The sequence below is a fragment of the Diabrotica undecimpunctata genome, chromosome 9 (assembly GCF_040954645.1).
Source record: "Diabrotica undecimpunctata isolate CICGRU chromosome 9, icDiaUnde3, whole genome shotgun sequence".
NCBI lineage: Eukaryota > Metazoa > Arthropoda > Insecta > Coleoptera > Chrysomelidae > Diabrotica > Diabrotica undecimpunctata.
Genome location: NC_092811.1, coordinates 83,218,791 through 83,243,225, shown reverse-complemented (window position 1 = coordinate 83,243,225; position 24,435 = coordinate 83,218,791). Strand labels below are relative to the sequence as shown.

Sequence of the window (24,435 nt, the reverse complement as noted above, 5' to 3'; positions counted from 1 at the left end):
GCAAACATCTGTTGCAATCTGGCAACTGCTGATTTAACGATTGCCAAATCTATTCCCTAATCTATCAAAGGGTAATTGCAAAAAAAATTCTAATAATTAACTGTAATTAATCTCAAAAGAAACAAATATTTACTCAATATTGTTTTATATATATTATAAATTGCAGAATTAATAACATAATATAAACAAAATGTACTTTTCTTTTATATTTGAAGCATACAGCATCTACATTATAAAAACATGTCAACACTGCTAACTAAACTGAAATTATTTGTTCCATGTTTGACATTTACGGCTACAATCAGTTTGTACTTCGGTAAACTCAAAACTCAACCCATTTTTTTTTTTTCTATGAATAAATGGGGAAGATAGCTTGAAAACCTTCAGATCTGTTGTTATTGACGTTTAATGAAAAAAGAAGATGATGATTAACCTACAAATGAAGTTTTTTGAATTTTTAAAATGTCAACACTAAATACATTAAATTTTTAGTGATTATTTATTGTTCATTTGTTCTGTAATATATGAGATGTATATTCGTTATGTCTAACAAACTCATTTGACAAAATGCATCTATCGAGAATACCTGCGGTAGCAGGTACATACATGAGAAGTCCCAATTTTGGTTCTATAGTTTTTAAACAATCCTGTCCTGTGAACAATTCATTAAGGTATCTGTAGTGTAGAATGCGTATATATGTGTATTTTAAGAGTTTTAAATTCTCAAACAATTTGATAATTCCGTGATGTAATTCCAAAAAATTAAGGAGACATTCAACTAGTAAAATACTTTTTTATAAACTAGATAATAATATCAAGAAAATCTTATAAATGATCATTGGTTAATGTTGATAATTATAGATTCAGATTGCTATGGTATTGTAGTAAAATATTTGGAATTTTAAGATACCTGGTCTGCATTAGTTTCAATTGTTACCAGAGTTATCTACTTTCAAATGACAACATCCATGCCAATTTTTTTTATTACAGAAAACATAGACTTTATTATTCTTTTGTCATGTATAATATTTATATAAACTGCTTATGAATTGTTATATCACTGCTTCAGAAGAACAGTGACTGAAGTGCAAAAAATAAAAAAATTTTATGAGAGGCAAAAACTCAAACTGTTTTTGTTTATTCTATACCAAAACTTTGTATGAATAGTTGCAACTTTGAAAGTGCTGTCTTAATAAGACAATTGGGCATTACATCAACTAGCATGTATCCCTTTACAAAGTAAAGACTATAATCGACAGTTATGTAAAACATATTATTTATTAGAATTTTTACAAACAAAAAACTGATAATTCTACAATATATAAACTAACATATCAACATTCAAAGTGAACAAAATGTTCATATTTATGTACACAATTTAATTACATAAATTAGGAACTGGCTTGCAATAAAAAAGATCATTAATGCATAAAACTAATTTTAAACAATACTGATTATTTAAATTATAATACAGACTCAAAGAAAGGTATATAAAATCTTTTACAGTCAATTAAACTATTTACTTCTTTTTTAATACCGGGTATTGGAATGTTTTTTTGAATATACAGGTTTTATTTGCATCTCTCTTCAAGGTTTTAATTCAGAAGTGCGCCCTCTTTTTGACCTAAACTCTACACAGGCCCATTCTACTTGTTTGTAGCTTGTTTTGTACATGAACAAAGAGTTGTCTTTTTCTTCTTGTCTTCCAAACTGAGCACCATTTTATCACAGATAAGTTTTATATACACAACAGTATCAAAATTCATTTCTTTTACTTCCAATGGATTACCAATTTTCTTTGTAGACAGAGTTGCAGAGATGTACTGGTCAAGAACGTAAATTTGATCAGATTTTTTGATTTTTGTCACAGACTTCTCTATAATACTGTGAATGACGTCCCCTTCTTTTTGGGTATGACTGTGAATCAGATGTTTAAGCGTTATGGAATTGATTTTGTGGCAGTAAACAGCATAGATGTATGTAGCAAGCATGTGTCTGAAAAAAATCTGTGATTAACTATTATAGAAAAGGCTATTATTACACTTGAAAAAACTATTGATTAATGACTAAATAAATGAATACTTTTATTTTACATACCGATTTTTTTGTTGACTGCCACAATTATCGAAATAAAATACTAAGTCCCCTCCAGGGTTTCTTTGTGATAGTTCTTCAAGATAGTGTAAAACACACGAAGCAATTTCTGTACTCCCCTGTGGCGAAGACTTTTATGACAAAAGAAACAGCAAGATTTGTAGTTTGTGATTCCTGTTACCTGCAACAATACAAAAAAATGAATAAAAACTGATAGAGCTACCTACAAGTTAGAAGAAAAGTATGTAGTAACTATCCTTTTTACTTATAGTCAAATTATAACACCTTATATAGGACTTTGCCCTGTATGAAAGCCAACAGGATCTCTTTATTAAAAGCTTTCTCATTGTCTCTTTGTTTCTCACCTTGACTTAACTCTTTTTTTTTTTCAAGATGATTTCTGTAACTGTTATCATTTTTTTGCAAAAAAAACCGATGTTGAATTCTGTATTTAAGATTCTTGAGTATTTATCGTAACTTGCCCTGGGCATCTTGGCAGATGACCTCTTTACTGAATAGTTTCGGTATAACTCAGCTGTAGAAAGGTCATTGTCAAAAAATTTTCTGTTAGTGTCTTTTCTGACGTAGTGACTTTCAATACGAGGAACTGAATTGATGTGGTCACATACAGACTTCAAAATTTCATAATTAATCTTTCTTTAGTTTTGATGCTTGATTCTATTATTCGTGGGAATAATTCTAGTTCCATTTGCTTTGGCCTTAATAACTATTCGCACTGTTCATTGTAGTTATAACGAAGGTATTTATTAAAAAAGTTTTAAAGATTCGAACTCTTTTCCCTTCTATTGGAATGTAAAAGGCAGAATTTGGATTTCTGTGTTTCTCAGCAGATATGTGACTATATTTAAGATTTAGCTTTTCGATGGCAGAAGCCAACAAGTCTCTCTACTTTTGCAACATGGCCAGTGCCCAATATTCTGTAAATAACTGAGATATCCGTGTTTCACCAATCTTTTTAAAACATGACAGCACGCATCTCTCTTTATTCCATTCCAATATGGCAATCCCATTTTTTTGTTGATTATTTTGATGTATAGGTCTGACCACTATTTCTTAGTCTTTTAGCCTTTACTCTAATCCAATTATCAGGGTTATGTTTTCTTTTTTTTTGCTTTTTTAGGAACTAAAGAATTTTCTTCGTTTTCAAGTCTTTTTGAATTGTTACAATATTTACTCTATGATAAAGAAAAGTTATCACTTAAACCTGAAGAAAAATCTTTGTGCTCTTCAGCACCATCCAGGTGATTGTATTGTATTCTAGAGATTTTCCTTAATTTAATAATTGTTGAGCTTCTGTTGTCAACAATGTATTTGGGAGCAGTCGTTCTTGATTTTGGTATCACATAATACTTAGTACTAGGAACATTCTCAATTGAAACTGTGTCGAAATCCAAATGTGGATAGATGGCCCCGGGGTCTACTTCTAAGGCAAATGAACTTATATTTTCCATATTACCCTTAATATTTTCACTAATATCTTCATTCAAATCGGTAGGAGGCACATTAACTGGATGTAGAATGGTATTGTGGGTAGTTTCAGAATTACTCTTATTAAATCCTATATTCGCAACTGTAATTTCAGTAAATAGATGTGAGTCCGAAAACATTTTGGAAAAGCAAATGAATGATAACAAAGGTGTGTGAAAGATTATTCATTTAAAATAAATTATCTAAGTTTTAATGTATTCCAACTGTAAAAACAAATAATTTTAGTATTTACCTGCTATTTTACATTACTAATGTATTGTTTTTTTATAAAACTTTTTTTAAGTATAAAGCCCTAACTACTCAAATGAGTAGTCAAATTTTAAAGCAACACTGACGCAAAATACAAATGCGACAATATTCAACTTAACCTGTTGTTAAAAATAAAACAAAAATGGAGCAATAATGGCACAAAATACATTTACGTCTTAACATCTTAAGGTATCAAAAGAAAATAATGAGATTTCATAGAGGTAATGGATTTTAACAAGTTTACCTGTACACAAGTTTATCTGTTATTTACAGGGTCAGAGCTCTTGTCAAAATCCATTACCTATAATAACAATGACAACTTACGTCGTTGTTTCTCCAAATTTTTAAACAAAAACAACACAATTTATAAGTGTCACTAACAGAAACTGCACTTGCGACGTTTTTTTACAAGCAGCATGCCACCTGAATTGTTAGACGCAACTAAACAATGTATCATTGTTTTGCCAACGACTGCCTAATAGTTACTCATACAAATTGAAATTGATGCAACTGCCATCCAGCAGTAATGTGTGGTAGTACACATACATAAATATTATTCCATAATTATTAGACCTTTTTAGGACAAATTGTGGTTTTAACTCAATATTGAATATTTTGCACTTAGGTCACTGTTCTGCCAGAGCAGTGATAAGCTCTTTGCAGTATAATAATATAAACAATTTTAACATATTGGAACTAAAACATTTTTACTAATTCATGAAAGTTCTAATTGTATTGCTAAAGTTTGAGCATTTGTTAAAATATATTTTTTCTTTTAGCTATACAATAGTTAGATGTAAACATAGAAAATCTATCTACAAAAGGGAAGAGGCTAAAAAGCTACGCTTTTATGTTGTTACAAAATATGTTGAATATTTAAAAAATTTTGATAAAGTTCTAGCAAAAAACTTCCCTGAAACTGTACAAACTTATAGACTGTTTATAGATGGAACTAAAGAGTTTATTAAAGATACCAAAGAATATTTCAGGATTATTAGGATACTAAATACACCTGGAAAAAGTTTTGCTAATTTACTTAGAAGAGAAATGGAATTATATCAACAGATGCCAAAAGATATGAAAAAAGTAGCCCCAGTGTTAATTATATTCTCTATACCATTTGGATCTTATGTGATTTTACCTTTAGCATATATGTTTCCTCGTTACTTACTATGTTCCCATTTTTGGAATTTAAAACAAAAGTCAGAATATCAAATATTAAGTTTAAAGGATAGATTAACTCATAATAGACCTATTTTTCGACATTTGCAAAGTCAGATGTATTTTTTGAAACCGCATTGCCTTTACAAGTCTTGGAAAGAAGTAGTTGGTAAAATAGGCAGTGGTGTGCATCCTACTGTTGGCGAAATTGCTAAGTGTAAAGAACTCTTTATGACCGAGCCTTACCATCTCCTTTATTTAAGCAGCAATCACATAGTAAGTAACTCCTATAACCTTACACCTTATATTACTTATATGGCAGAAAGGTTTTTGATTATATATTAGTAACTCCTATACCAACATAAGTATTGTACTGTGCAAATGAATGGGAATGAAACATTGATTGCTTTTTATTATTATTCATTATATAAATTTCCATAGTTGTCAATATCCTTTTTTTAGATCCAGATTTGATATTGTTTTCGCAGTTCCAAAACTTTCTTGTTACATTATCTACCTCCTCCTATACATTCACATGGATTAAATAGTTTTGCATTACCAAATTTTAATATTTTAAAATTATTTTCTGAAAATTTATGATTATAAGTACCTGATCTTTTTCTTTATTAAAAGATCATTGGTTTATAGATAATTTGTTTTTTGTAGTACATTTTTTTAAGGCCATTTTTACCTATGATATTTTACATTTTGCACGTTAAGTGACATTCACAATTTGTGGCAAAATGTGAATGGTAATTATCATCAATAAGGTCATGTTTATTGAGGATTTGCAAACAAACAGCAAACTCTTGTGCAAGAAACTGAGTGAGGCAAAACTGTTGTGCCTGTGTGTATTATAATAGGTTTTTCTGTCATCCCAAATCATTGCAATTATATTGAATTCATAACAGTTCGATTAAACATCAAATTAGCATGAGACTCTGATTAAAACCTGATCAATAAACCTGAAGAAGTTGATTCACTTCCAGGAGCATAGTGTGACAAAGTAAGGGATACAATGAAATCTGTTAAATAATAATAGCAAGACAAGAGAAAGGTAAATATAATACTATGGGTTTTGAAACACTAGACTTAAACTTTATAGAAATTTTGTAGAGCCTTTTGATAATATGGAATGAGTTACAGATATATGATAAGCAATGTATTTTTATAATAGTGTCTTAAAACTCCACTCTCAATATTACAGCTAAACACTGGTAATGAATCATCAGTATCTAAAATCTCTTGGGACTCTAGACACCAGTTATTTCTATTTTCCTTGTATATAAGACAAATTATTAATTATAATGAACATCTTGAACTTATTTCCTGTACTAAATTTCACAGAACAAGGAATAGTTATTTATTTCATATTCCGTTTTACCATAATTACTATTTTGAATGAAAATCAATCTCAATTCGATTTGTTTACTATGTCTTACAGCCAATTTAAAAAAATAATAAAACAGTTGTCATAGCAGAGAACAATCGAACACACGTGTGTTCGGTTATTCTATGGTTATAGCACATAGCTTGAATTGTTTTTTTTTTCTACAACTTGTGTACATTTTGTGATTTGTTTATTTTAATATATCAATTGTTTATTTTTTATTGCGATTATTACATTGTAAATGGCATATTCAGATTAATAAAGAAATAAAAGTATGCTTTCATGAAGGTGTGTGTGTGCTGTTGGTTTCTTTTGACTGTGGACTTAATCCATTAGCCGAACTAAACTTTCATGAAGGAGAAATGAACAATTTATATAACTTTGGGCTAGTTTTTTAGTTGCCCCATTTAATTTGCACAACTGTATATTACATTAACTAAATTTTAAATTTTAGGTTCATCTTTTAAAAATGCATGACATGTCAGTAGGCATATTTTTCAGAAGGAGTCGATTGACTGAAAGAGCTTATATTTTAAAAGAAATGGATAAAGCAATAATGAGAGAAGGTGGTGTACATAATTTACCTATAGATGCTCTTAAGAAGGCTTGCTATATTCGAGGTAAATTAAAAAAAAACATTTTTTTATTTAAAAATTATTTTTTTATCTGGACAATGAAAATCTGCATCAATTGTTGAGAGTTATTAGCTAGAGGACATAGACATAGAATTTTGGGATGTTTGATTTTTTGAATTTTTTTTTGCAAATAACACTACTGTTGCTAGAGAGCAACCAAGGAAATTAAATATGTTTAGTGGAACTAAATAATAAGATAATTGACCCTATATTTGACACTGTCCGTATATTTGACAGGTTTTATCAATAAAGCTAAAAATTAAGAAAATTGATCGATCCTCAATTCAGTATATTTGTGGTAGTAACGCCATCTTTCATTTGTTCTGAAATTACTCACCCCGACTTTCTTACTCAGTTGGTAGTCAAAAAAGCAGTTGTAATGAGCATGCACATGGTGTAATAGCGTCTGTTGTGTTTTGATGTGGTGAATAAATTAAGGTGAGTGAAAATTAGGTTTCTTTTAAAATGTGTTCTACAATGTTGCTACTGATGCAAGGAAGGTTTTGTTGCTTGATATAACATTTATTGTCTAAATTTGACATGTAGGTGTCAAATATAGGGACACCCAACTAAAGTCTGGCAAATATTAAATGAAACTATAAATCAGAAATCACGCTCCGTACGTTGTCAAATGTAGCGGAAATCACGTGCTCTTCATGAATTCTAGGAAATTTTGAATTCGATCATTGGCGGCGCTTAAGAAAATGTGGTTTCTTGCGGTCACTTAACATTGTAACAGTGGAATATTATATTTCTGCTTAAAATAATAAAAATGATACATTAGATCTAGTTTATAAAATAAGTTCTCATTCACATTAATAATGTTTCGGATGAGTGGAAGTCGACTATATACCTAAAGATATAAGATACTCAAATATATATAACTAATGAGAAAATCCCAGTAGTTGGCTGTATACCATAGTTAAAAAACTTATACAGAAGTAAAAAACTTTAAAATTTGTATATTGGTGTAAAAACATTTAATTAAAACTTGAACTTGTTAAAAGTGTCGTCCAAAACTTATAGATGCATAATGTTTTCGATCTAGCTCAGATCATCCTGTATCTGGTTTTGGTACTAGCACCACTAAAATTACAGTGGAGACATCAATATATGGTTTACATATTTAAATTTAAAATATAATGCGGCCCTAGGTCGATGACAACGGTTGTAAATGTTAATACTTAAAGAGCAACATGCTTCCTTGCTCGACTTGAACACGTCGTTCTTGTCAGTTAAAACGACAGTTTTAAGAGTTTGTCTGTGTCGATTTCGACTTTAGCGAAAATCCAAGTTTCATCTAAAAATACAACTTGCCTCGGACTATCAGACGTTTTATTGTTCATGTATTTTCTTTAAAAATGCCACCGTTTTGAAACAACATTATAGAGTTCACATAATACTTATCTATCTATTATTTGTCTTTTTATATCGAAAAACTAAATGTTTCAGCACTCTCCACAAACTTGTTAAACTAATATTACACAGTTCCTTGTCTTTTATTTTTTTTTAACACAACACTAATTGTTACCTGTTCTTTGGTTTTATACATATTATATATAATATTTTTAATTGTAAGTTTAATTGACCGGTGCAAACCTAAAGTTTTTAGGTCGACCCTAAAGTTTGGATGTCGACGATTTCTCTTGCTTACTTATTTATTTCATCCTCACTCAGTCATTAATTCTTCGGAATGTCCTCTCTGAGATACCGCAAGCATCGCATGTGCGTTCTGAACTGCCATAACAGATGTCAATGGACCCATATTATTTTTTTCCAAATTGAAATAACTTTTGACTTATTACCTCCGACTGAGACAATGTTTCTCTCAAATACTCGTACACATTAGACACTATTTTTTAGCTTCCTAACTGTTTGAGAGAACTTTTTACATTTATACTCTCCCTGCTACAACTAGGTTCTTCCATTTTTATTTAATTAAACAATATTTAACAAAAGCAATATATCTTTAAACACAAAGCCACCTGTATACTTCTAACACACAATGTACTGTAATATTTTAATTAATTCTAATTTATTGTTCTTATTTTAATTTATTAAAACACGATAATTTATATCAATTTATTAAACCACTGTACAACAATTTATTTGACTAATAATACACATAATTTATCTATCGGACGTTACAATTTAAACGCGAGCGCGAGCTTCTTTTTTGACTGTCCCCTTCAATGAAAGCTCCGTTATTATATATGAGAATACAGCTTTCGAGAGTTCAGGCGAATCCTTCTGATTATACTAGAAAGTAAATCGGCCGGGTCATCATCCGACCGGTTTCTGGAAACTTCGAAGCGAGTGTTTCAGGTAGATTTCTGCCAGCTGATCGAAGGGTCTCGTAGAATCTACAACATATTAGTGAATAAACAACATGTTTACAGGTTTTTAATATGACTCATATTTTTACGTAACGTTGTCCCCTCTTAAAAGATGGTTCCTCCTGTAACCTTGTCGGGACTGGAACTGGAACGATATGCTGGTATCGGCAACTAGACCCTCTTTTACAACTTCCAGTTGTATAAAAATGACAAGGGACGGTTTTCTCTCCGCACCAGTAACTATGCGGATTGCAACAGACTAACACCTGGACTTCGGTGTCTTTAAAGATCTCCTCCACCATATTTCGGATAACCCTCCAATCTAATTGGCGGCACTCCAACTTTGGCATGGCTAACTTTTGCACGTCGGACTCTAGTACGTGCTCTCTCAATTGAAGTAAGGTTTCCCATACATCTCGGTAGGTAGGTTGATCACGGGCAGTGTCTTTTGTTACCAGGTAGAAAAGGTAACGTGATGCATCTTGGAGTTTTAAGGTTTTACCGAGAGCTGGCACTTGGCATTGAAGTTCTGCAACTCGACCGAACTTCCTTCGAAAGACGGATGCCAACCCTGGTCCGTCTTTGATACTGGCCGGGATGGTAAGGGCCAGTGAATCGAGAAGCACGAGTAGATCTTGCCTTTCTTCAGTGGTAACACCATGTCTTGCTTTACCGGTACCTCCACAGGCACCCATGAATTCCTCAAACGTGAGGTCAGACACATGTTGGACATGGTTTACTTCCACTTCTTCATCCACGTCGTGGTCACGTCAGACATCATTGATCTTCTCCATAATGAGGTATGGACCTTCCCAAAACTGCTGCAACTTGGGAGAACAACCTTTTCGCTTTTTGGGATATAGAGCCAGACTTTGTCGTTCTTCTTAAAACATCCCTTTTCGGCTTGCGTATCGTACCGTTTCTTCTTCACCTGCTACATCTTCTCCAGGTCGACACCCAAACTGTAGATCACAAGGTAGTCGCATCTCGCGTCCGAATAGGACCCTTGCTGGTGTCTGGCCTGTTGATTCGTTAACAGCAGATCTATAGGCCATTGTGAAGAACGGAAGATATTGGTCCCAGTCCCGCTGATGATCGGACACCATCTTTGTCAAATACTTGCCAACTGTCCTATTCATCCGTTCTACCATACCATCCGATTGCGGATGATAAGCTGTAGTTCTTGTTTTCTTCATGCCTAGTCTATCACATATTCCTTGGAATAAATCGCTTTCGAAGTTTCTGCCTTGGTCACTATGGATCTCCAAAGGCACTCCAAATCGGCTAATATATTCTTGGATCAACTTATCTGCAACGGTGGCGGCCTTCTGGTCTGGAAGTGCGTAAATCTCGACCCACTTAGTTAAGTAATACATTACTACCAACATGTACTTGCCTCCATTTTCACTTTCTGGAAATGGCTCTGCAATGTCCAATGCTATTCTTTCAAACGGGCTTCCAACATTATATTGTCTCATAGGAGCTCTTCTTTTTCGATAAGGCCCGTTACTCGTAGCACAAATAGTACATTTCTTACACCAGTCTTTTACATCGTCGGAGCTGTTCATCCAATAAAACCGTTCCCGAATTCGCTGAAGGGTCTTCTTTACACCAAAATGCCCTCCTGATGGACTGTCGTGTAACTGACGAAGTACTTCGGCTATTCTGCTCTTTCTTGTCAAGGTGGTCGACGGTTTTCCTCTTTCCATTTTAGAATTTTCTGTACAACTGGATCTCTCTCTTGTTCTTCCCTTATCTTGGTAGGCGTCCAGTCGTCGTTGACCATCGTCGTTCTTAGCACTGCTGCTTCCTTCGATTCCGTTTTGTTGCAGTGGGAACACTCTGATGGGCATGGCCTTCTGGAAAGAGAATACTCGTACACATTAGACACTATTTTTTTAGCTTCCAACTGTTTGAGAGAACTTTTTACATTTATACTCTCCCTGCTACAACTAGGTTCTTCCATTTTTATTTAATTAAACAATATTTAACAAAAGCAATATATCTTTAAACACAAAGCCACCTGTATACTTCTAACACACAATGTACTGTAATATTTTAATTAATTCTAATTTATTGTTCTTATTTTAATTTATTAAAACACGATAATTTATATCAATTTATTAAACCACTGTACAACAATTTATTTGACTAATAATACACATAATTTATCTATCGGACGTTACAATTTAAACGCGAGCGCGAGCTTCTTTTTTGACTGTCCCCTTCAATGAAAGCTCCGTTATTATATATGAGAATACAGCTTTCGAGAGTTCAGGCGAATCCTTCTGATTATACTAGAAAGTAAATCGGCCGGGTCATCATCCGACCGGTTTCTGGAAACTTCGAAGCGAGTGTTTCAGGTAGATTTCTGCCAGCTGATCGAAGGGTCTCGTATAATCTACAACATATTAGTGAATAAACAACATGTTTACAGGTTTTTAATATGACTCATATTTTTACGTAACAGTACTTATAACTCTGAGAAAACTAAATATATACTGACTATATACGCACCCTTTCTCCGCTACTGACACGCTTCCTGGTAACATTAATTGCGACCAGGGCCGCTTTATCCATTAGGCAATATAGGCAGTTGCCTAGGGCGACAAATTATGAGAGGGCGGCAAAAATACTGCGCAAAAAAATATTTGTATATAAAAATTAAAATCGAATAACATTTTTTTCCAAGAAAATGTTTAACAGTGAAATGAAGTTCAGAAATTGGCTACTTTATTCTAGATCGAAAAATAGTGTATTTTGTATTCCTTGTTCCTTGCCATCTATTTCAGGCGCAATCGACTTCTTTCACTACAGGTTTTAATGACTGGAAGAATGCTGGCGTCACATTAAAACAACATGAAAAATCAAAGGGCCACAGGGCCCTTTGATTGTCTTGAGTTTATTCAATCGAGGTAAATTTTAAAAAAAAAAAACAGAATATACTGTTCCATAACAAGAACGTTCAGAAGCGAAGTACAATACTGGCGCAACATTTTGCAACGTGTTGTTGCAACAATAATTACACTGACCACAAGAGGACTTGTCATTAGAGGAGATAATTCAGTTATGGGATCAGTTCAAAACGGCAACTTTTTAGGTTGTTTAGAACGCAGTATTTGATCCTTTTTTACGTGAGCACATTTGCTCCTAAATTTGAAAATATTGGTCAAGGGAAGTGTAATTATCTGTCAAACACTATATACGAGGAACTAATAATTTTGATGGGATGAAAAGTAAGAAGAACGATGGTTGGCGAATTAAAGCAAAAAAAAAATACTATTTTATAATAGTTGATTTGATACCAGACGTGTCTCATGTTGATCAGCTAGTATTTTTAGCATTTTTAGTTCGCTATGTTCCTGGTGATGGTATGCCGACTGAAAGATTTATTAAGTATATTCCATCTGAAAGTTACAAATCTGCTGCTTTGGAATCGACAGTGATTTCGACTTTAGAGGAATGTATCATTGATTTAAGTGATTGTCGCATCAAGCCGTATGATGACACTTCCAATATGTCTGGAAAATATTCAGCGCTGCAGGCCAGAATAAAAAAGCACAATAAACTTGCTGAGTGCGTACCTTGATCTGGACATTATCTCAATTTGGTAGGATCTTTGACAGCAGAATCATGTCTGAACGCCACTTCCTTTTTCATTGTTTTACAAGAATTATATACATTTTTCTCGGTTTCCACATATAGATAGAACATTTTTACTGACAACTTAAATCACCAAGCGTTATACACTGGTTTCAGCGAAATAAAAAAAACGTTTCTATATTTGAAAAAATTGACACTTTTGAAATGGCTTTATTAGCTGGCATTTGGCAACATATTTTAGAAAGAATGAACCTATCCAATAAGTATGTCCAGAGTCCTGCAATGGATCTGACTTTTGTCGTTAAAGAGTATGAAGCTCTTTTAAATTACTTTACCTCATTCAAAAATAATTTTGCCATTTATAAAGAGGAAGCTAAACGATTGTGCCAAAATAAAACTTATAAAGAAATAAGAAAGAGAAAAAGAAAAATTTAATTTGACGAGGGGGCTGATGATGAACTAAACTTTTCAGCTAGTGATGAGATGAAAATCCACACATTCTATATTATAATCGACACTCCGATAAGAGACCTGAACAGACATCTGGAATCTTATGGACTTATTTATCAACGTTTTCGTGTTATAACAGATTTGACAAAATTAAACAATGAAGAAATTATTAAAGATGCTGAAAATCTGATACAAATTTATAAAGACGACCTAGATACATCATTCATACATGAATGCATTCACTTAAAGGGTCATTTGTATACCACAAGAAAATCACCAATTGACATATCTAAATATTTAAAGAAGAGTGGATTAAAAGATATTTTCTCTAATTTTGATATAGCTTTGCGCATTTATTTGTGTATACCAGTTGCCAACGTGTCCGCTGAAAGGTCATTTTCGAAAATGTCAAGAATTAGAAATAATTTCCGATCAAGTATGAAGCAAGAACGTCTTAACAATTTGTCGATTTTGTCCATAGAAAGTGACGTAACAAAGGCGATAAATTATGACGACATTATAGACGATTTACCAAAGAAAAATCAAGAAAGAAATCACTAATGTGATCGAACCGGAATGACACCTTTTTCTGTTTTTTTGTCGATTTTGTCCATAGAAAGTGACGTAACAAAGGCGATAAATTATGACGACATTATAGACGATTTACCAAAAAAAAATCAAGAAAGAAATCACTAATGTGATCGAACCGGAATGACACCTTTTTCTGTTATATATATATATATATATATATATATATATATATATATATATATATATATATATATATATATATATATATATATATATATATATATATGCATACATATAAACATCGTAGTTTAAATCCATTTTTAATATATTCTTATTTAAATAAAAATTGGCATCAATTGACCTAAATGCGGCCCTGATTGCGATAGCTAAACGATACGAAAAACCAACTGATTACGCTCATAAATCATTTCCTTCATTATTTGCCGAACTATATTAATAATAGATATTCTTTTTCTGTATCCATCGCATAGAAATTACGTATAGTTTTCCTTTTTTGGTATATTTCACTAACAATGTTTTAAAAACCTAAATCTGACACCCCAGTCAAATTTAAAATCAAGAGGTGTCAAAAATAGATATACGAAAGTTGCTATGTGAAAAATTGAATTAATTTAACATTATTTTTTTTTAATAAGTAGGAGGATCTGAGTAGAGATATAAAAGCCTGTAAAAATAGTATGTGTTGTGTTTCAGCAGCTAAACAATTTAATATGCCACTTATAACTTTGATGTACATAGTATGAGGAATATTTCCCATGGTTTCCCAAAACCGGTTTTCCCGTAACCAACTGTTAGACAGTTTTGCTCTGCTTGTGAAAAGGTTGAAGAGGCCTAATAATTTTACAAATGGTAGGTCTAGTAGACGTTGGTTTGAAGAATTTTTGCAGCGACATCGGGAATTAAATCAACGAATGACCCAAAACCTAACAAGCTCTAGGTCTGCTGTCTCAGAAACAAATATCCGAAAGGTTTGAGGAAATCAATGAATATTGTGTTGAAAACAACATTGAAATCACCAACCCCAGACAAATATGTAACGCTGATGAAACAGCCTTTTTGTTGTCGCCAAAGGGCACAAAAGTTCTTACTAAAAAGGATCAAAAATAGTAGGAATGTATCACTATACTAATAGCAGGTAAATTATGTTAAATAATAACACTTTTATTATTTTAATACATTTTCGTGTTTTTAGGCAATGCTGCAGGTGAAGTAGCTTCGCCGATGATAATTTTAAGCTATGAACGGACCCCTAAAAATATAATATTAAAATGGCCACAACTTGGCTGGGTAATAAGACGCTCGAAGTCTGGCTGGATGACAGCTGAGAGTTTCTTTGAATTCATATCCAATAATTTTTAAAACTGGTTGTTAAAAAATAACGATCCATTTCCAGTTGTTTTATTTGTTGATGGGCATAAATCCCACTTAACTTACAATTTAAGTGCGTTTTGTTCCGAAACCTAACCTAACCTAACGCCACCCACATTTTACAACCTATGGATGTAGTCGTTTTTCATCCATTAAAAAGTGGGTGGCAAAATTAAGTTTATGCTTGTAGATTAGAAAATAAAAAAAACCCATAAAAAGGAAGATATTGCGCCATTCCATAATAAAGTTTTGCAAAAAGTCCTTGGTTCTGGAAAAGAGCAAATACTAAAAAATGCGTTTAGGAAATGTGGATTATATCCATTCGACGTTAATGGTGTCGATTTCTCCAAAGTTTTGGAAAATGAAATTTCATCAACTCTGTCAGATGTACAAGATACATGCCCCTTGAAATCAAATAAAGTTAAAGATGATTTAATAGGTGCTTTAAGGGTCGTAGGATAATTTGTAGACAAAAATTTACTTAAGAGCTTTCGAACTAAGGTGAAATTGGCTAAATGGAATGGAAAGGTAGAAGATATAAATTTAGTTTTTCTTTTGAAGAATCTGAAAAAGGTACAAGAAAACAAGCTTCCTCAAGGAGAGGTTTCGAATGATATAATAATGGAGGTTGCATGTTGGTGTTGTGTTGGGAGGACATAAATTGGGAATACAGAAACAAGAAATTTTAGATGACTGAGAAAACTCGGCAGTCATTAAGGAAAGTGTATAGGCAAATGTAACAATATTAGATAAAGAGGATTGTGGCGAATTAAACAAACAACGAACTATTACGAGATAATTACTAAAAATTAAATTAACATCAACTATATTTCCTTCGATAACCTGGAGAGATGAATGAACTTTAATTCATAGGTGCAAATAATCTTCAAATTTTAAATGGTTGCAATAAACAATCAAAACAATGTATAGGTTCAGGTAAAACTAGGTAAGGCTTACCGGTGATTGAAGTTGGTTACCATGGTTTACACTATTTTACGAAACAACGAAAAAAACGAATTTAATATGTCTACAATGGTTCACTGTCGAGTTGCGTCTATCTCTCTTATCAACGATCACTCTCTTGTGGTTAGCGAGATGCATTCCCCGAACAGTACTATAGGGATCGTAGGGATACAGAGAGGACAAATGTATAGATTAATTTACACAATCATATTTGAATTTAAACAAAGATACTATTATTTTAGACCCTAGTAAGAAATGTGAAGAACAAGCAGCACACTATAAGACTTCTTATCATTAGTATAGATAGAGTGATGGAGGGCGAAAATATAGTTTTGGAAAACACTAGCAAATATGTGGAGCAAACGAATTATAGAACTAAATATATAAATATAACTAAAATAATAGAAATAGTAGGAAACAAAAGAGAAGATGGAACGATTTTCGAGGCTGATGGGAAAATTAATGTAGCGAGAAACTAAGTGATAAGACAATTAAAGTAAGAGAAACAAATTGGAAAGAAAAAGAAATGACAAATACAACTTTGGATAATAGTGAGAAATGTAGCAAGAGATGAAATAACAATTAAGGGACTGAAAAAGATAGAGAAAGAAATCGTCGATAAAGAAGTGATAGACAAAGTAAAGGAAAATAAAAATATGATTTTAAAGAATAATAAGGATGCTCTATTGATACCCTTCCCGTATCTATTTTGTTTGAAGTACAAACAAAAAATCAGTAAGAGCCAATAAAGAAAAAGTTCCAAGTGTATGTTCCTCAGAACAGCGGAAAAAATATTATTTGAAAAAGAAGAATGAGAAAGAAAATGCAATTCTAGATAGAAAAGAAAGTGAGAGGAGAAAAAACTTCAACTTCAGGAAGAAAAGATCAGTGAAGAAACTTTGTAAACCCAGCGCAGTCGAATTTGTGAAGAATATTTTTTTTTAATGAAAAAAATACTGAAGATAATTCAGTTGGTGTCGAAAATAACGAAACTGCTCCAAAATCTGAAACTAAGGTGACCGACTACGTTATAGTTCGTTATGAGGGTTAAGAATTCCCGGGAAAAGTCAAAAAAATGGCTTACTTACCTAAATATGTAGATACCTATGTATCTTTTGTACGTTTATGTAATTGAAAATAAAAATTTTATTTTCAGTAAAAATAGTTTATTAGCTTACCACCTAACAACAATTATTATTATCAATTTTATATTCCCTAAGTAAGTGTAAATGTAAGTCAAATATATATACAATCCACTGTCAAATTTTTTGACACTGTCAAAATTGAATACAATTTCATGTCAAATTTATGAACAAAATCAAAATTTTGCTGCCAAATTTGGGGTCACTATTATAACCTAGTTTTAAACGGTTTTATGTCTTAAGGTGTCAAATATAGGGTCAATTATCTTACAGCAGACAAAGAAGAAATGGTGATAAATAAAAGCAAATTGAAACTATTTTTATATATAGAGGAAATTTTCATAAACCAGCATATGATTAAAATGAAAGTGGCATTAAAAGAAAGAATGAGAAAAAAGGGAGAAGGGGAAAACTAAGAAGCAGTTTTCAATAGTTGATAAATAATGAAGTCTGGAACTGGAATTCTAGTGATAATTATATAGAAAACAATAAAAATGCATCAAATCTCAAAAAACCAAAAATCATTTACAAAAAATAAACAGTGGAAGTTAGATGATAAGGTGAACATATATTACGGGTAATCTTAAAGAATTGAAGAAAGAAAAAAATTAACAAAGGGGTACTAATCCAGGAAATATCTAAATTATTATAACGATGAGAGGACTCGTTTCCCACCCCTTACCCCTAGAACCATCAGTCAGTCAGTGCAGTGTTGACCTTGACACTGTGGTTGCACTGTGATCAGTACCTAAAGATTTGAGTGTTATTATCGTACAGTACATCGAAGTGTAAAGTTTTTTTTATTTTGTGTTCGTATTTGCTATGTCGCAAAAACATTTGAGATTGCCAAGAACTTTGACATCACTCCCTCCACATTAGCCACAAAAATAAAAAATAAAGAAAAGTACGGAGTTGACGGTGGACTGTCCAAAATTTGCAAAAAGTCTAAGAAAGGTGAGCTACAGGATGTCGATGAAGCTGTTTAAACAGTGCCGTGAAAAAAATGTACCCGTTGGAGGTCCCATATTCCAAGAAAAGGCTCAACAGTTTGCAGAACAATTAGGGCATGCAGTCTTTCGAGTCAGTAATGGCTAGTTGGATCGGTTCAAAAAGAGACACGAAATTAGTTTCAAAAAAGTTTGTGGTGAAAGTGCTGCCGTGGATGATGTAACTTGCGAAGATTGGAAAGCTAAATTGCCAGACTTGACCCGTGGATACAATGCAGATGATATCTACAATGCTGATGAGACAGGGCTTTTTTTAAGTGCCTACCGGACAAAACGTTAGTGTTGAAAGGAAACCCTTGCAAAGGGGGCAAAAACAGCAAAGATCGTTTGACAGTCTTACTCGTCACTAACTCGTCCGGTACAGATAAACTGAAACCTCTCGTCATAGGAAAATCAAAAAAACCCAGTTGTTTCAAAAACGTATCAACCTTACCAACAGACTATACAGGTAATAAAAAAGCGTGGATGATCGGAGAGGTCTTGATGACTGGCTGAAACAAACCAACAACGCGATGAAAAAGAAGAAGAAACACATTCTTTTATTTATCGACAATTGCACTGCACATGAAGATATTCTGTTGCTAACAAACATGAAAGTTCAGTTCCTGTCTTCAACACAACGTCTAAACTCCAACCGCTTGATCAAGGAATAATACAAAATTTCAAAACCAAGTACAGAAGGGAGGTTGCCCTTCAATTCTTGAACGACTTGGAATGCCAATCTCCAACCAAAATTAGTGTGTTAGATACTATGTGGATGTTTACAAAGGCATGGAACAATGTTAACGATAAAACTATTGTCAACTGTTTCAAGTGAATGATCGTGACCAAAACCAAGATTAGGACAATCCAGAAGTTCAACAACCAGAAACAATTGAAGGATGTTGGATGAGAGTGAGGGAGGCTTTAAACATGGACTTGGATTTTTAAGAGTTTGTCAACTTGGATGATGATGTTGCAATCTGTGGAGAGCTCACTGATCCTGAAATCATATCTTCCGTGGCAGGGGAGCAAGAAACAGTAGAAGCAGAAGACGACGTAAATGAAGAACTCGTTAGTCAACCAGATTTTATATCAAAGGACGCAAGAGATGCCCTCAATGTGTTGAAAGTGTTATTTTCAAAAAAAAATGCTTTAAATGATGGTGTTGTTAAATCTATCACTGTGCTGGATTGTGAAATGGATAACCTAACACAACAAGGTAAACAATCAAAAATTACTGACTTTTCAGCGGTAATCAGGGTACTCAATAACGATGGACATAGATGGACGTAGTAAAAGTAGTTTTTTATTTGCTTATTTTTATTTATTACATTTCCAACACGAATTTAACTTTGTCAAATAAATTACGTTATTCTCAAAAATATTTAGGATTTTTCCCCGGTTTTTGGTAGCGTACTTTTTAAGTTAAGACACAGGTCTACAGTTATTTTGTAAATCATTATTTGTTAAACTGAGGTTAAGTGATGAGAAATTCGTTATATAGAGGTTTGAATTCAGCTCTAAGAACCTCTTCATAACGAATATTGGTCGCATTTAACCTCGATATAACGAACCCCGTTATTGAAAAATTCCCGATATAACGAATTTTTTTTTCGGAGCTTTCAGATTCGTTATACCGACGTTGTACTGTATCTGTAAAATGGTTGTATTGTAAATTCAATATCCTTTCGTATATTTGTATGTATTTCTGTATGAATTCCATTACTTGTTGAGTGATCGTTTGTATTCTAAGTGTAATGTATTCTTTTTCTAATGTCTTTGATTTCTCCGTTGAGGCGTTAAGCCCTTTAGATATTTCTTGCATCCCTTTAATGAGTTCATCTTGAAATCTGTTTATCCTCAGTTCCGTATAGTTAATCGATGCTATTGTTTCTAACATAATCTTTGTCTGATGGTGTGCTCCTTTTATTAGTTGCGTTTGATTCTTGTCGAGTGCCTCTATATCGCTATATGCTTCATTGTTCACTTCAAAAAGAGATGTTAGTACAGTTCCTAATACTCCTCTCTTTTTCCTTTGTTTTATTTCGATTGACAGTGATTCACTTATCAGTTTTGCTCTTCCTTTTTCTTCATTCAATTTATCTAGTATGTCATCGCAATTTATTCGAAATGTACCTGTGGTTATATCACTTATGACCTCAAGGTGTACGGCCTTTGTAGACAGATACACGAATATCGCAATATATCCCTTGTAACTTTTGTGTCTTCTGCCTTTTGTATTACTTATTCGTATTGGTCCCGCGTAATCTACCCCTATTTTTGTGAATGGATGTGTCGGGCAAACTCTGTTTGGGTAAATCTCACATAAATTGCTGTGCTGCTTGTCCTTTGTAACGTTTACATTTTACGCAGTTGTTAATTCTTGCTTTTACGGTTCTTCTACCTTTAATTATCCAGTATTTCCTTCTTACGTAGTGTAATGTCTTTTGTAGTCTACTATGTAAGTTTATTGTATTCTTCTTCTTAACATGCCATACACCAAAGTGCGTAGGCGACTATCTCATTACTAGAATTCTGTTCTTGGCGGCGTGACACAGCTCTGTATTGTGTATTCCTGTCCATTCTTTAATATTTCTTAACCAGGATAATTGTTTGCGGCCGGCTCCTCTCCTACCTTCGATCTTCCCTTGTAGGATTAACTGTGGTATTTCATATTATCAAGTTTATTGTATGACTCTCCTTAATTATTAGTTTGGTCTATATACTTTTATTTGGTAGTATTATAGAGTAGTAGTGTAGTTTGGAGTAGTTCTGTATGCCTTAACCTTCCTACTGCTAAATTTGCTTCCTAAATTTGCTACCTCTATCTGTAACGGTTTATTTTGCCTACTTCATTGGGTGTCACTTATAGGGAGTTGAAAGTAGGGACAGCAATTACTGGGCTGGAGATAGGGTAAGCAAACAAACCGAAACGTTTGAGAACGGCCACTCTTGGTTTGGTTGGAGAGCTGGGTCGTAAGTAAGTGAATAAAAGAGGGACTGGATGGGGTAACTACAAAGAAAGAAATCAAAAAAATACTTACATAGATTTTCTGGACAACAAAACACAATTCCTAAACTAATTGAATTTGGACGCCGTTTAAAAGAATCCTCTTGCTGGATAGAAAGAAAGGCTATTCTTTCCTATAAAAAATATTAAAGGGTGAAAATCTTTTTAAAGGAAACAATTCTACAACTCTTGGTTTAGAGGGAAAATTATACATTTATTATGACTTCACATTAACAGTTAATACAAATAATATTAGCAAAATTTATAAACAAAACTTACAATGGCGCTATTTGTAACCATTTACAACAAGCTCCAGACGTTGGGAATACTTACAGGAATTTAAATTATTATTAAAATGAAAATATCTAGATTTTTCAACGGAGCTTACATTGAGGTTATCCTTAAAACAAAACAATTCAAGTTTATGGTTATGTACCAATTGTCAAAAAAAGGGATAATACTGACTGTCATATTTCGAAATGAAATACCAACCCTTTTTGTAATGTTAATTAAATTTTTAAATTAATTGCACTTAACTAATATGACATTTAGCTAATCCATAAAACTTATCTCTCCGATCGGAAATAAATTTCATTTATTTACAATTTTTTAGTTTGTCATGAAAGCAAATTTTTTTATTAATTAATGAAACATGTCTATTTTTACTTACAAAAATTTTAACAAAAAGTACCTTATATCACTCTGGCTGATGTATTTCCTTTAAGAAAGTTTTTGGGATCGGAATTGAAACACTGCAAACAAACACACAACTGTGTCCCACCCACATAAATCATGGAACATAAAAATGGGCAATTGGACCGTGGAAATGGCCATTTCTTTTCAACAAACTGCAATCTTGTGGACCTCTCAAATGATTGGAAACGCCGTCTTACAAATCTCTCAGATAAAACACAGCAAAAACAATCGACGATTAACTCAACAAAAACTGCCAGATCACATTTTGAGTACAAATTCACCGTTAAAATTAAAAAATTTGCCAGATTTGAAGACTACACCCGCAAGCTATTTCTTCCGAATCTTACCCAAACTTAACTGTCTTTCTTCCTCTCGGTTTAGTCGACCTTCATAACCTCTCTCACCAGTTCTCGCTGCTGACCAATCGGAATTTTCTCAAATGACGCTTTTTACGGGATTATGGACCTTAAGAGTGCTGGGCTTTGAAGATTGTAAAAATTAAAACGTAAATATGACAATTATTTAACTACGCAGTTAAAATTTTTCTTAGGTGTGTCGCAAAACACTTGTATAAACAAAAACTTCAAGGAATTTTTATACATAGCCAGGGGCGTATTAAATAATTTCTGTACATTAAATATTCGATAGTTATAAGGAAATTATTTATGCTACATATCTACTTATCTTTCATTCCTGAGTGTATGTATATCTTGCCTAAAGTGAATGAGTTGCGTGTATTTTATTACTCTGAGCAATGTTTCCTCTAATTCTTGGACGGTTAACTCCTTAGATCTGTCGTTCTTTTTCCTGCAGTTCTTTGTAAATCTTTACAGTACGACAGTACTCTTTTCACCCGTTCTAAGTTCGAAAATCTTTCACATATGTCTTCTTCCTTTGTTGATGTGTTTACTGATATTTTTGTTTTGATCTCTTCTTCGTTAGTTTCAAGAGTGTCTATAGTTATTGGAGTAAATGTCTGTTTGTTTGTTAACTATGTAGGTCCATTCCACCAAAAATCAAATTTTACTAGATCGGGTGCATCTATCCCACGGAATATAATATCCGCTGGGTTGTCTTTTGTGTCAACTTTGTACCATTTCTCGGGTACTATCATGGTTTTATTTCCTATACTCTGTTTGCAACGAACATTTTCCATCTCTTCGTTGTTCCTTTGTCCAGAAGTTCTAATCTCTCCTGTACGTAATCTTTCGTCTTTCTAATTTTCGGATCTTTCTTTATATTTGTTGTAATTTTAACTATATCGGTTCCAATTGTCGCTTGTTGGTTATAAAGTGTGTAGATTTTCCTAGTTTTTAACTCTGATGAATCCGTAAAGAGAGAGAAAAATAAAAAAGAAGTTGTATATTTTCCCAATTGTCTAGAATATAATTGCTGAATTTGCAAGGTAAAGGTTTATTGATGTAAGAAATAAATGATATACAATTTGCTTTATCAATAAATTATATGAATAAAAATAAAATAACGTGTTGATCTAATCATTCAAAATAAATATTTTTATGATTAGTGGCTTTTGTTAATGCTGAATTTTTTAATTGTCTGTATATCTATCTATTGTGACATAATATGAGACTATATGAATTCGAAATTCAACCTATAAATGAAAACATAAATATCCCATATACAGTTAAATTTCATGAGATCCATAGACCTACAAATGGCTAGTATTTCGCAGATTAAAACAAGTACGTTAGGCAAAAGTTTGTCATTATTTCAAGAATTTTGTCGGATTCTTCGATACCTATTCCATTATATCGGTTTAATAATTTAATGTAGTATTGCTTTTAGGTTTAAATCCAACTAATATGAAAAATGAAGAAATGATAAAATGGCTAACTGATTGGATTCAATTGTCATCCCAAGTTGATAAAGATTCATACTCTCTACTGCTTCATGCACCCGTATTACTAAGCTACAATGCACCTTCAAACTGGATGCTTATCTATAAGGAAAAATACGATTAAAACCAGTATATTGCATATTTTAATATGTTACATAAAATGTGTAAATTTTTTATTTCATGTAGTATTACAACTCATCACCAAAAGTTGGAAATAAGAGATTTTTGGAAGTACATATATTTATAACTACTTGTTTCAGTATTTTGAATTAATAAGTTTGTAAACGTGTTCTAAAATACACAGATCTTATTCTTGATTGTTTGATGTTTATTATATTGTACCATATAATGTTTACGTAAGGTAAATCTTAATGAAAAATTAATTGCGGTATTAGCGAAGAAATTACGAAAAGTGACATTGTGTTAAAAA

The 24,435-nt window shown here is 32.6% G+C and overlaps 1 protein-coding gene and 1 long non-coding RNA gene across 3 annotated transcripts; one reads left to right on the top strand and one right to left on the bottom strand.

Annotated features, from left to right (window-relative positions):
• The first annotated feature begins 373 nt into the window (after positions 1-373).
• LOC140450197 (LETM1 domain-containing protein 1) lies at positions 374-24,322 on the top strand. 2 transcript variants are annotated; one of them, XM_072543658.1, is made up of 4 exons: positions 374-671; positions 4,632-5,289; positions 6,858-7,023; positions 23,942-24,322. In XM_072543658.1, the coding sequence occupies exons 1-4, from the start codon at positions 568-570 to the stop codon at positions 24,127-24,129; spliced, it is 1,116 nt and encodes a 371-aa protein (XP_072399759.1). In that variant the 5' UTR covers positions 374-567; the 3' UTR covers positions 24,130-24,322. The 2 variants fall into 2 exon arrangements, with proteins under 2 accessions (XP_072399759.1, XP_072399760.1); XM_072543659.1 differs by having other exon boundaries at positions 380-671; positions 23,954-24,322.
• LOC140450198 (uncharacterized) lies at positions 1,590-22,599 on the bottom strand. The gene is made up of 4 exons (XR_011951985.1): positions 22,143-22,599; positions 21,486-21,585; positions 2,098-2,275; positions 1,590-1,995 (listed from the first exon to the last, which is right to left on the bottom strand). It is a non-coding gene; the product is annotated as an uncharacterized lncRNA (long non-coding RNA).
• Positions 24,323-24,435: the final 113 nt, after the last annotated feature.